Source organism: Ranitomeya imitator, chromosome 2 (assembly GCF_032444005.1).
Source record: "Ranitomeya imitator isolate aRanImi1 chromosome 2, aRanImi1.pri, whole genome shotgun sequence".
NCBI lineage: Eukaryota > Metazoa > Chordata > Amphibia > Anura > Dendrobatidae > Ranitomeya > Ranitomeya imitator.
In genome coordinates, this window is record NC_091283.1 from 356,925,312 (window position 1) to 356,940,055 (window position 14,744).

Sequence of the window (14,744 nt, forward strand, 5' to 3'; positions counted from 1 at the left end):
AGAGATCAGTATCCCCAAATATTTAAATTGGTCTGCTATTTTAAGTCTACCCCCCCATCCGTGGAATCTCCCAGCACATCCCTGGCATCATCCACCTTGAGTAGAGTTGATTTATTCCAATTTATCTTTAGCTCCGACAAAGCACCAAATCCCTCAATGAGCCAAATAGCATTGCTCAATGAGTCACGTGAGTTGCTCAAGAACAGCAGTATATCGTCCGCGTATAGCGCTATCTTTTCCTCTATCGATCCGTACTTAAACCCAAAGACCTCAGCAGACTGTCGAATTTTGGCAGCCAACGGCTCGACAGCCAAAGCAAACTATGTAGCTTTATCGTATGAGAAAGCTCCCCATTCACTCTAACTTTAGCTGATGGTTGCGCATACAGCAGCTGAACCCAAGACACGAATTGTGGGCCAAAGCCAAAACAGTGCAAGACCTGCCATAAGTACCCCCATTCCACACTATCAAATGCCTTATGGGCGTCTAAGGATGCAATAACTCTATGACCACCGTTATCAGCCACCAATTGTACATTCAGAAAAAGCCTTCTTAGATTAACTGCCACAGACCTGTCAGGCATAAAGCCAGACTGATCTGGATGTAATAACTGAGAGATAACACCCTTCAATCGGGTCGCTAACACCCCGGCCAGGAGCTTAACATCCGTAGTGAGCAAAGAGATCGGGCGATACGATTCAGGATTCAGGATTACCACAATTATAGCTTCCCTCCTGGAAGCTGGCAGGATTCCCCTATTCTTAGCCTCCTCCAAGACCACTCTTAGTCTGGGCAACAACACTTCCTCCATCTCTTTATAGATTTTGGCTGGTAATCCATCTGCTCCTGGCGCCTTACCCCTTGCCATCGCCCTTAAAAACACACACATATATTCAGCAGCCTCTTACAGTAAATCACAGCAGGACCTGATAGGATAGATGATGATATACAGTGTATACACATAAAATAGATAGATATAGATATCAGTGACAATTAGTACAGTGTGTTTACAGCTTACCGTACATGTATTTAACTATTAAAAGACCATTTTTCTGAAGAAAAAAAATGGTGTGGGCTTAATCTTCTTAACCGGCAGACCAAACTTAGTCTTTATTGGCTTTTAAAATGGGGGATTCACATCACCCCCCCCCCCCCCAAAGAAAAAATAAAAATGAAGTATGGTCCCCCTATAATTAATAACCAGCAAAGGCTAGTTAGACAGCGGTGGGCTGATTTTAATAGCCTAGGAGGGGACTATGGATTTTACGCCTCCGCCAAGCTAAAAACATCACCTCTGTCGCCCCAGAGAGGGCACATCTAGCATTGCTCTTCTCACTTGTATAAAATCACACACACCCAGAATAAAGTCCTTTAATTGAAAGAATGACACAGACTTCTTTAATAAATCTTAATTAAACCATACTTACTGCATCATCCATTCTAGTGACTCCATTGTCCCCTGCAAATGAAGTAAAATAACAAAAATATTTCTCACCTGTCAGCTGAGAAGATATTAATCCATTTGTCTTATCATGGGTCTAGCTCTGCTACATCTAGATGGCGGGTTGCATGATGCGACCATACAGCCTGTCATAGAACAGAGACACTGAGCAGAGCTACGCCTGTTGTCGGAGAAATGGATTATCTTGGACAGGTGAGGAATATTGTTGTTTGTTATTTTCATTTTCTTGCAGGGGACAATGGCATCACTGGAATGGGCGATGCAGTAAATATGGTTTAATTAAGATTTATTAAAGGCGTCCACCATTCTTTCAATTAAAGAACTTTATTCTGGGTGTTTGTCTTTTTATACAATATGACTGGGGTTAGTAATGGGGGTGTCTTATTGACGCCTCTCCATTACTAACCACTGGGCTTGATGTCACCTGTCAATACAAAAATGACATCAACCCCCCAACTGTTACCCCACTTGCCACCACATCAGGGTAAGTGGGAAGAGCGAGGCTAAGTGCCAGAATTGGCACATCTTATAGATGCGCCTTTTCTGGGGCGGCTGAGAGCTGATGTTTTTAGCTGTCTGCCTAGCCTTCGCTGGTTATTGTAGGGGGACCCTGCATCATTTTTTTTTTGGGGGGGGGTCCCCCATTTTAATAGCCAGTAAAGGCTAAGTATACTGCTGTGAGCTGGTATTTATAGCCTGGGAAGCTCCATGGGTATTACCCCCTTCCCAGGCTATAAACATCTGCCCCAGCCGTCTGCTTTCCCTCTGCTGGTTAAGAAAATTCTGCGGGTGCCTACGCCATTTTTTTCATAAAAATTATCTTTTAATTAAATACATGTACAGTGAGCAGCGCACACTGTACTAATTGTATATGTCACTGACCTCTATATATCTATCTATTCTATGTGTATACACTGCATTTAATCTACCTATTCTTTCCTGTTGGGTCCCGATGTGATTTTACTGTACGCGACAGATAAATTGCCGACTTTTCAAAGGAGATCAGTGTGTAAAAATCGAACAACACTCGCATCGTCCGAGTGCCGTGCGATTTTTATTTTTTTCTTGCTCACACCTATTAACTTGCGTTGGGAAGTCTTGTCCGAGATAAACAGCAAATCACAGCCTGCTTCCAATTTTTTTTACTCACTACGATTTCAGCTGAGAACATCACAGATGAGATGTAACCCATTGAATAATAATTATAATAATTTTTATTTATATAGCGCCAACATATTTCTCAGCACTTTACAATTAAGCGGGGACATGTACAGACAATAATTTCAATACAAATTAAGACAATTTAAACAGTGACATTAGGAGTGAGGTCCCTGCTCGCAAGCTTACAATCTACAACGAAATGGGGGGGAACACAATAGGTGAAAAGGGCTTATTTCAGGTCTGGCAATTATAATAAATAGAGATTTTCATATAAAGCTGCATGATCCGGTCATCAGCCCGTGTGTTTAAGTGCAATAGTCAAGTATTAAAGGGACTCTGTGACCTGAATTTGGAGGGAACAATTTTCAGCCATAGAGGCGGAGTTTTCGGGTGTTTGATTCACCCTTTCCTTACCCGCTGGCTGCATGCTGGCTGCGGGTAAGGAAAGGGTGAATCAAACACCCGAAAACCCCGCCTCTATAGCTGAAAATTGTTCCCTCCAAATTCAGGTGACAGAGTCCCTTTAAGTGCAGTTATCATGTGCATGGAGGGAGTGGAGACAGATGAATAGTAGGGTGCAGATTCAGAATAATATTTGGAAGGAGGGAACAGGGCAAAGTTAGTTTACTGAGTAGTTGATGTGGTAGGCTTGTTTGAAGAGATGGGTTTTTAGAGCACGCTCGAATAGGTCGGGGCTAGGTATCAGTCTGATCGTCTGGGGAAGTGCATTCCAGAGAGCTAGCGCAGCACGAGAGAAGTCTTGGAGACGGAGGTGCGAGGTTCGGATTACGGGAGATGTTAGTCTTAGGGTACCGTCACACTATACGATTTACCTACGATCACGACCAGCGATATGACCTGGCCGTGATCGTAGGTAAATCGTAGTGTGGTCGCTGGGGAGCTGTCACACAGACAGCTCTCCAGCGACCAACGATGCCGAGGTCCCTGGGTAACCAGGGTAAACATCGGGTAACTAAGCGCAGGACCGCGCTTAGTTACCCGATGTTTACCCTGGTTACAAGCGAACGCATCGCTGGATCGCATCGCTAGATCGGTGTCACACACACCGATCTAGCGATGACAGCGGGAGATCCAGCGATGAAAGAAAGTTCCATACGATCTGCTACGACGTACGATTCTCAGCAGGATCCCTGATCGCTGCTGCGTGTCAGACACAGCGATATCATAACGATATCGCTGGAACGTCACGAATCGTACCGTCGTAGCGATCGCAATGTTATAGTGTGACGGTACCCTTAGGTCATTTGTAGAACGGAGGGCACGTGTAGGGCGATATACAGAGATGAGAGAGGAGATATAAGGTGGTGCAGAACTGTGGAGAGCTTTGTGGGTGAGAGAGATGAATTTATACTGGACCCTGTAGTGAATGGGTCATTGAATAACCATTGAATAACATTGGTCAGAGTGCAATCCAATTTTTTATCGACCTGCACTCGTTTGTTTTTCTTGCAAATGATTGAGTCCTTATACTGGGAACTCTCATTGTCTTATGTATTATGGATTTTTACTACATTTCTACAGACATTTTAAGTACCAGTGTTCAAAAATATAAATTTCAGGACATTTTATTGAAAAATAAAAATGTGTTTTATTTTTGGCAGATGGTGGTGACAGGAGATCAGAAGGACAGCTAACAGCTTCAATTTTTAAATCAGAGGACCTTGAGATCACACCGGATTCAATTGAAGTGAAGATCATAACTCCAGATATAATATCATCCTTTCACAGCAGAAATCTATCATCTGATCCTATGAAAGAGGTCCTAATTTCTGGTTCATTACAGACACCTAAGAAAAATAAAAGTCACAAAAGAGGCATTGAGAAACTAACTGCTGTTAAAGCAAAGAAGCAAATTACACATTCAGAATATGTAAATATTTTTCCTCTCCAAAAGTGTTTTGCTAAACATCGAAAAATTAACACTGAGCAGAAGAGATTTTCTTGTTCCACATGTGGTAGATATTTTAGACAGAAATCAATTCTTGTTAGGCATGAGAGAATTCATACTGGGGAGAAGCCATATTCATGTTCAGAATGTGGAAAATGTTTTTCAGAAAAGTCAAATCTTAATGCACACCAGAAATCTCACACAGGGGAAAAACTATATTTATGTTCAGAATGTGGGAAATATTTTATCTGCAAATCACATCTTGTTACACACCAGAGAATTCACACAGGGGAGAAGCCTTTTTCATGTACAGAATGTGGAAAATGTTTTACAGAGAAATCAAATCTTATCGCACATCAGAGAACTCACACAGGGGAGAAACTATATTTATGTTCAGAATGTGGGAAATATTTTAACCGGAAATCGATTCTTGTTAAGCACCAGAGAACTCACACAGGGGAGAAGCCATATTTTTGTTCAGAATGTGGGAAATGTTTTAACCAGAAATCACATCTTGTTAGTCACCAGAGAACTCATACAGGGGAGAAGCCTTTTTCATGTACAGAATGTGGGAAATGTTTTAACCAAAAATGGTACCTTCTTAAACATCAAAAATCCCACACTGGGAGCAGCCATTATCATACCTAGAATATGAAACTTTAATTACTGGAAAGTTATATTTTATTGACCATCAACCAATAACTCTCATGTGAAGCAACCATCTATTTTATTGATAAGTTGTTAAACAAAAAACCTCAACAGTTGTATAATTGAGAAAGGGAAATTACATTGGAAATTGCTGTATTTTTTGGACTAAAATATGCACTTTTAACAAGAAAAAAATCTTTCTAATAAGTAAGTGCGTCTTATAGTCTAGAGGCAGCTTTCTGTGATGGAGGAAAATGCTGAGGTAGCGTCCTTCCCAATCACTACGAGAACTGCTCTCTCTTCTCCTGCTCCATACTGATCTATATGATTGGTGCAGAGCAGGAGAGGAAGCCACCAGGCTCTTCAAAGAGGCTGAATGTGCTTAGCGAATAGATGAAAAACCTTCTACCCGAGTAGCTCTAGGACCTTTCATTCTTTTTATGGAAGGAACTGCAAAATGTATACACAGTGTGTGTTTTACATGTTCACATGCATCAGAGCTGTCTGTGCATGAAGAAGTGTGTATGTACACGTGCATATGTAACAGCTGTGTGTGTATGTAAATGTATGAATGTAGTAGAGCTGTGTTATTGTAGGGAAGACAGGTTGGACAAGGTTAAAAGTTAGCACTGGAAGTCCTGCTTATGTGCACTTAGCCTAAAGCCAGGCTCTGTATTCATTTTTAGGCAGTCAATAGGGGGAAACTGAGCAGTCTGTGTCTTGGAGCTGGTGGGGTGGAGCGAGTACAACTGTGTTAATGTACTGTGCCTATCCTGAAAAAAAAGACTTTGTGCTTTATTACATGTTTGGGGCTGAAGACAACCTGTTGTGTTTTATTTTCTTAAGCTGGAGAAAGCATTTTCATGTGGATTGTGTAGAAACGTAATAAACAATACCTTGTTTTGCTTGTGCTAAGTAAGTGCCCACTGCTGAGGGTGAGTCTCTACAAATGGTGTTTGAATGTGGAGCATAGTCCCAAAGAGCACTGTTGATTACAGTGGACTCTTGTACTCAGGAAGTTTTGTGACCCTGATAAGGGCCATACTTGCTCATGTGCTAGTTACTGGGAAGGAGTTGGGGTATGGTGTATCCATGTAGATGCAGTGAACTATCCCATGGTCAACACGTGAACAGACTGGTACGAAGTGGGAGTAGTCAAAGACTTATTGTATTCTATTGTTAGTGGACATGACTTTATTGTTTGGGACTTATGGGCTAAAACTGTAGCACCCAGTATTCTAGTATGCCACCAAGAGTTGGCTATGGTAACAAGGTAACAAGGTCACATGATGTAAACGATTAATTTCCTTTCACTGTACTGGCTAGAAAGGATGGCGAGGAAGCATCCCCTGAAGCCAATGTCCCTGACCTGGAAGATTTCCAGGACAACTTTGGGACTGACCAGCTCAGAGACTTAAGGTACCTTCACACATAACGATATCGTTAACGATATCGTTGCAACGTCACGCTTTTTGTGACGTAGCAACGATCCCGCTAACGATCTCGTTATGTGTGTCAGCGACCAACGATCAGGCCCCTGCTGGGAGATCGTTGGTCATTGGGGAATGATCAGGACCTTTTTTTGGTCGCTGATCACCCGCTGTCATCGCTGGATTGGCGTGTGTGACGCCGATCCAGCGATGTGTTCACTTTTAACCAGGGTAAATATCGGGTTACTAAGCGCAGGGCCGCGCTTAGTAACCCGATATTTACCCTGGTTACCATTGTAAAAGTTTAAAAAAAAAAAAAAAAACACTACATACTCACATTCCGATGTCTGTCACGTCCCCCGCCGTCAGCTTCCCTGCACTGACTGTCAGCGCCGGCCGTAAAGCAGAGCACAGCGGTGACGTTTTTTTTTTTTTTAACTTTTACAATGGTAACCGGTGTAAATATCGGGTTACTAAGCGCGGCCCTGCACTTAGTAACCCGATGGTTACCCGGGGACTTCGGCATCATTGAAGACAGTTTCAACGATGCCGAAGTCGTTCCCCTGATCGTTGGTCGCTGGAGAGAGCTGTCTATGTGACAGCTCCCCAGCGACCACACAATGACTTACCAACGATCACGGCCAGGTCGTATCGCTGGTAGTGATCGTTGGTAAGTCGTTTAGCGTAACGGTACCTTTAATGATAAAAGGTACTCTGGAAAATGTAGGCTGGTTAAATTGTGTTCCACAGGAGCCTGGAGTGTATAATAGTTTTTTGCATTTGGACAAGCATAATGATTTGTTATGTCGAGGGGCCAAAGTGAGAGGCTAGGTAAAAGAACGAATCCTCATGGCACAAGATACCCAATCCCGGGGTTATAATCAATTTGCTCCAGTCAAACAATTTAAGCCTGGGGATCGGGTACTTGTGTGAGTGTCCACAGTGTTCCTTACCAAGTGTTCCTTACCAAGTGGCAGGGGACCTATGAGGTGGTGGAAAAGGTCAACTATAAAGTACACTGACCAGGGAAAAGGAAGCCCTTTCTAATATATTATATAAACTTACTAATGCAATAGAAGGATGGGGACCTGTTAGAAACCTTTTGCTGGTTAGCCCAGTAAAAATTCAGCATTGTGGGTGTCAAAGTAGCAGGAAATTTGTAACCTTTCCAAAAACACTACTAACAGAAATTGGTACACCAGAATAAGGTTAGGTTCTGAGATACCAGGTCACAGCAATCTGGAGAGGCACCGTGGCTTGGCAGACAGTGGTCATCCAATGGCTTTGGCGCAAAGGGGGAGGGTATGTAGGAAATCCAAGTAGGACAGGGTTGCAACCTCTTACTGGAGGTACTGATTATATTACATCTGGCTAGCTATGTCTCGAGCCAGGCCTTGTGTTCATTTGTTGGTCAGTCAGTTGGGGAAGCTAAGCAGGGTAGGTTGCATTGTAGTTGCAGAGAGATGAGCCAGAATTTCTGAGAGGAGACTGCACAGGTCATGCACACCAAACTGCAATTGTCACTGGCTGTTGTGGACAATAACCATTTTGTGTGATCGAACCAGGACTACATCATCTGTGTCTGAGTCAAGAGTAAATATGAACCAACCGAGCCTGAAACAGGACCTGAATTTCCGCCTGGGTGAGACCTCTTTATTGCTTTGTCTTATTTGGAAAAGGACTGTGATTTTTGTTATTACGTATGTGCCGGGAAAAGGCGATTTTAATTTAAAGAGCTGTTTAAGTTTGTGGAGTTCAATAAACCTCATACTGCTTTGACACAAGAATCCGGTGCCTGTGTGACCTCTATTGCCTACTTGAGAGTGCGTGTATTTCTACACACCAATATCACTCCCTGAAATAATGCAAAAAGATGTCATAATATAAAGCTAACAGTTTTTTTAACCAATTTTCAAGCCTTCTACTGGCAGTGCAGGCACCCACGGTCCTGTTTCTCCCAATGTTAACGAGAAAAACTTTTATGTGCGAAACATGATTCGCTCCTCATCTTTCAGCCCCTTCTCGTAGACAGTAATGTAAATAACATCAATCCCTCCCTTCAGATCGCCCACATCATTCCTTTCACTGTTCAGCCCCACCCCTCATGCAGCTCCACACAATTGACATCATCTCTTCCCTGTGCAGAGACCCCTCCACCTGCAGTTTTATGAAAGTAATATCACTTCACTGCATAGCTCACCAACATGCGGCCCCACGCAAGAAACAGCAGGTTCTTCCTTGTACAGCCGCCAACATGCAGCCCCTTGCAAGTAACATCACCACTTCCCTTTGCAAGCCCCACAACAATGAGCATCATGCATGCAATATCGGCAAATTCCCTGTGCAAGTATCACCCTCTTCCTTGAGCAAGCACCCCAACTAAATCACCCCCTTTCCTATGCAAGCCCCTAACATACACCCCATTGCATATAGCATCACCCTCTTCCATGTGCAATGCCCTAATATGCAGCTCTGTACAGGCAGCATCACTCCATTCCCTGTGTCACCCCTCCAATATGCAGTGTTGTGAATTCTGTGATCAAGCTCCCTCCTGTGGTCACGAGTGGTACTGCGGCTTCTGAGTTTCCTTCCTCAGGTGATGAGGTTAAGTCGTTAGGTGCTGCTCTATTTAACTCCACCTAGTGCTTTGATCCTGGCCTCCAGTCAATGTTCTAGTATTGGTCTTGCTTCCTCCTGGATCGTTCCTGTGGCCTGTCTGCTCAGCATAAGCTAAGTTCTGCTTGTGTTACTTTTGTTGCTATATTTTCTGTCCAGCTTGCTTTTTTGTTTTTGCTTGCTTGCTGGAAGCTCTGAGACGCGGAGGGAGCACCTCCGTACCGTTAGTCGGTGCGGAGGGTCTTTTTGCCCCTCTGCGTGGTTGTTTGTAGGTTTTTGTGTTTACCGCAAAGCTATCTTTCCTATCCTCGGTCTATTCAGTAAGTCGGGCCTCACTTTGCTAAATCTATTTAATCTCTGTGTTTGTATTTCATCTTTGCTCACAGTCATTATATGTGGGGGGCTGCCTTATCCTTTGGGGAATTTCTCTGAGGCAAGGTAGGCTTATTTTTCTATCTTCAGGACTAGCTAGTTTCTCAGGCTGTGCCGAGTTGCATAGGGAGCGTTAGGCGCAATCCACGGCTACCTCTAGTGTGGTTTGATAGGTTTAGGGATTGCGGTCAGCAGAGTTCCCACGTCTCAGAGCTCGTCCTATGTTTTGTGGTTTTTGTCAGGTCACTTGAGTGCTCTGAACTTCAAGGTCCATTGTGGTTCTGAATTACCTATTCATAACAATGCAGCATCAGCACATCCTCCGTTCAAGTCCACTGACCTGAAGCCCCATGCAAGTAACATTAACTAGTTTTCTGTGTCTTCAAAATACAGTGTCAGACCACTTAGGGCTCAGACAGCTGTATAAATCAGACGAAAATTGAAATGCAATGCTTGGATGGGCTGGTGGCTCTCCCGACCCGAGCATGACTTCTTCATGTGTTTCTATGCAGTGGTCTCACTCAGGTTGGGAGAGTTGCTGGCTAGTCTGAGCATTGCATTTCGATCTACTTCCGAATGATACGTCTTCCTAGCTGAACCCTTAGTCCCATATAACAGAAAAACAACTAAAAGACAACATTAACATCTCCACACAGCTCCTCACTCCTCTTTCCTTTCAGTGCCAGTATAGAGAAGCCTTGTCCCCTCACCTAGAGAGGTCCCTGAACCAGAAGCCAATTGACCATCCATCCAACATACCTTAAATGGGACAGTTTTCATCCAGAACATATAAAAAACCTCTATTGTCTACAGTCAAGCCATCAGATATAATCCAACCCGACAGAGACAGACCCCTTGGTGGCCTCAGAAAGACCTATTTAAATCAGGGCTACCATCCAAGTGCAATTGAAAACTAGATTGCAAGAGCCACCAGAATGTCAAGGAAACATCTACAATTCAAATCCAAAGAAGAGAGCAACTGGTTACATCTAGTAGTCACTTACAATCGAAATCTGGGGGAGCAGCATGGAAATTACAACCTTTATTACAAAAAGATGCCTGATAACAATCCATATTTCCAGACCTCCCACTTCTGTGTTTTAGGCAGACCCCAAATCTAAGAAACATCAATGTCAGAAGCTCCCTGTCCTCTCCAACAGCAACAGGAACCTTTCCCTGCAACCAGAAAAAAATGTAAACCTGTCCATTTATAATGGCCATGGACAAAATTAAGATCCCCGTCATTATATCACCAGTCTATCTAGTGAGTATTGACATTCTATATGATGGATTGGGATGCTAGAGAGGCGGCTTGGCGAGCACAGCCTTCTAATATTTTTCAGTCAGTTGATACACCGGCAGTTAATTCGTAATTCTCTTCTCTCTGTTCTGATCTGATAAATGCACATAAGAATGGAGTCAGACTCTGCTGGAATATAAGGAGTCTGGAGGAGTATCTTAAGGCCGGTTATATACCGCGTTGTTTGCGTGTTCCCATTTTCCCTGCATGGGAACCATCCAATTCTTTCCGGCAGACATGGTAACAGGTTCTAATGAGTTGCTCCAACATACTTATGAATCTACTTCTGGAGCATGATAAAAACCTTTTCTCTACTACCAAAGTGCATATTAAAGATCTGGAATCAAAACTTAACAAGTTTGAAGAGCCACAGGTTACTAGTTTCAAAGCCAGGCTTAACGACATTGGATAAATATGAAGCAGAGGTGACTCTTAGAAAGCAAAAAAAAAAATTCCAGAGGGATAGATTCGATTTTGAGCAGCAGGTAGTCTTTAGGTGGAAACACACGGGTAACTCCCGTCATAATAGATCCAATAGAACTAATCCCCCTTGGATGCAGTCCAGCCTTCATTAAGGGAAGCCAGTTCAAGTGATTGTTTGCCATCAACTGGAAGCGAGTTAGACACCGAACCAGAAGGGGTCGAGGACGTAAGAACCACAAAAAAACTAGCTCCAAGGGCCGAGGGTCTCCCTTTCTATGCAACTATCAGACGCAAGTAATTGACAATGATGACCCGAGTCAAGGACACTTTGAGGTAATACGTAATTCCCTGCAAATTATTAATCTCTCAGATTATGTTCTATCTCCATCTGAGATATCTGTCTTGCAGAAGGGTCTTACTTTTGTACCTACTCATAAGATCGACAAATTGAACTTTATTAAGGATCTCTATTTGTTCTGCAGAAATCTCACTTTTCAGGTCATCTTCAAAAAAACATATCATTCATAGTCTCCCCTCGGATGAACGCCAGGTTTTTCAAGATCTGTTGGAGCTCTTGGATGAAAATCAGTCTACACCAGCCAGGAGGATGTTTCCACTTAGGAACAAGTCCACAAAGACACCTTCTTTCTCCTTGGTACCGGCAATCAAAATCTTTTTTTAATTAGTTAAGCGGGATATTGTATCCATGTCACCCCAGGTAGGCACCGCACCTAATCTCTCTATAACTGAACAACAGGCCCTTTCTACTCTTAAAAACAACAATGCCTTTATTATTAAAGAGGCAGACAAGGGGGTAATGTAGTTTTATGGTCTACCCAGATGTACCTAGAGGAAGCTTATAGGCAGCTCAATAGCTCTCGATTTTACCAAAGGCTGCCATCGGATCCAACATCGATCTTTGTGTCCAAATTTCACACGCTACTTAATAGAGCCAGTCAGTACGGTATTATCACTACTAATAAACGGAAATATATGTGGGTGGAGCATCCGGTTATCTCCACTTTTTATATGCTCCCGAAGGTCCACAAGGATGCTGGCAGACCTCCTGGCTGGCCAATTGTTTCCAGCATTGGCAGCCTTTGTGAGAAGGCCTGTGAGTATCTGGATTTTTTCTTGCAGCCTTTGGTGTCCTCACTACCTTCCTTTATCAGGGACTCTTCTCATTTTATTGAGATTTTCCGGAATATTACTTTACCATCTGAATGTCTCATTGTGACGTGTGATGTGGAATCTCTTTATTCCAATATCAGCCACAAGGATGGAGTCGATGCTGTAGCGTTTTTTCTTGACAAATGTGATCATGTTGATCACCTGCATGACTCCTTTCTCTTTGATCTTTTAAAGTTTATTCTACATCACAATTATTTTCTTTTTGATACAGCCTTTTTCCAACATATCTCCAGAGTGGCGATGGGGGCTCGGTGAGCATCAGCTTACGCAAATAGGATGGTGGGAAGAAAATGTTGTATATCCATCAGGGGCTTTCAAAAACCAGGTTTGTCACTGGTATCGTTATATAGACAATATATTTTTTCTATGGACGGGTACAGAAATAGAATGTATACAGTTTTTGGATCATCTTAATGACAACCCTTACAACATTTTTCTTATCCACACTATTTCTGCCAGTTCCGCCACCTATTTGGATCTGAGGGTTTTTATACAGGATTCATGCTTGGCAACTAATCTGTTCCGTAAAGCAACTGCTACAAACTCACTTTTGGAATACAGTAGCTTTCATCCGGTCCATACTAAGGTGGGCGTACCAACTGGTCAATTTCTCTTAGTCAGACGTAATTGTACATATGATCAAGACTTTCTTTCTCAGGCTCGTGACCTCACCGATCGATTCAAGCAACATGGATACCCTAGGAGAACAATTTTAGCTGCACTTCAACGCGCACGATCACATGACCAAGCATCACTCATGTCACCTCAGATACGTGAGAAGGGAACACAACCCAGGTTCATCACGACTTATAATAACAGCTGGTATCAGGTGAGGAGTATCCTGAATAGACATTGATCTATCTTGAGAACAGATGCTCAAATGGTTGCAGTTACCAGCACTCAACCTCTCCTTACAGCCAGGAGAGCCCCAAACCTTCGGGACATTTTAACCAAGAAACATTTCAGTAGGCTTACGGTCCGACTTAATAGGGGTATTGTATTGAAATGGTCCTTCCCATGTGGGGACTGCAATGTCTGTTTCTTCATGGTTCCAACTAGGGATGCTTTCTTGAATCCTTTAAATCTTCAAAGTCACCCTTTGAGAACTTACATTAATTGTAAAACGAGGGATGTAATATACGCATTAATCTGTCCTTGCAATAAAGTGTTCATGGGACAAACCTTCCAAGAGTTGAGAAAAAGAGCCCAAAAACACATCTCCACCATCCATTTGGCAGTTGCTGATCAAAAAAAGGGCAAAACTCTTACCCCTGTGGCTACTCATTTTTTGACAGCACATGGTGGATCATCCACTAGGATTAGATTTGAGGGCTTGCAGAAAATCCTATACAGTGGCAGAGGGGGTAGCCAATCAGAAACGCCTTTTGCAGTCTGAATCGAGATGGATTTTTGAGCTCCAATCCGCGGCACCAACAGGGCTCAATGAGGAGCTCCTGTTTACCGGATTTCTGGGTTGAGTTTATTGGACTCATTCTTCTACAATAACCTTTTACTTTATAACTGTAAATCAATATGATATATATATATATACCGTATATACTCTAGTATAAGCCGAGATTTTCAGCCCAAACTTTTGGACTGAAAGTGCCCTTCTCGGCTTATACTCGAGTCAAGGTGGGTGGCAGGGTCGGCGGGTGAGGGCGCTGAGGCATACTTACCTGCTTCCAGCGATCCTGACGCTCCCCGCCTGTTCCACGGTCTTCGGTGCTGCAGCTCTTCCACTGTTCAGCGGTCACGTGGGTCCGCTCATTAGAGAAATGAATAAGCGGCTCCACCTCCCATAGGGGTGGAGCCACATATTCATTTCTCTAATCAGTGGTAAGGGTGACCGCTGATAGAGGAAGAAGCTGCGGCACCGAAGACCAGCTGTCCGGGAGAAGGAGCCGGACGCCGGGACCAGGTAAGTATGTCATATTCACTTGTCCCCGTTCCAGCCGCCGGGCGCCACTCCATCTTCCCGGCGCCGCTCCATCTTCCCGGCGTCTATAGGCACTGACTGTGCAGGTCAGAGGGCGCGATGACGCATATAGTGTGCGCGGCGCCCTCTGCCTGATCAGTCAGAGCGGAGAGACGCCGGGACCGGACGCTGGGAGCTGCAAGCAAGAAAGGTGAGTATGGCATTTTTTTTTTTTTATTGCAGCAGCAGCAATGGCAGAGATTTATGTGGAGCATCTATGGGGAAATATGAACGGTGCAGAGCACTATATGGCA

General features: G+C 43.5%; 1 protein-coding gene across 1 annotated transcript in view; it reads left to right on the plus strand.

Annotated features, from left to right (window-relative positions):
* The window catches only part of LOC138663796 (zinc finger protein 773-like), a 52,812-nt gene extending 46,727 nt beyond the window's left edge, over positions 1-6,085 (plus strand). The window contains exon 7 of the mRNA XM_069750138.1: positions 4,246-6,085. Coding sequence (XP_069606239.1) covers positions 4,246-5,180 — 935 coding nt within the window. The 3' untranslated portion in view covers positions 5,181-6,085. The remainder of the gene's footprint in view (positions 1-4,245) is intronic.
* The last annotated feature ends 8,659 nt before the right edge of the window (positions 6,086-14,744 follow it).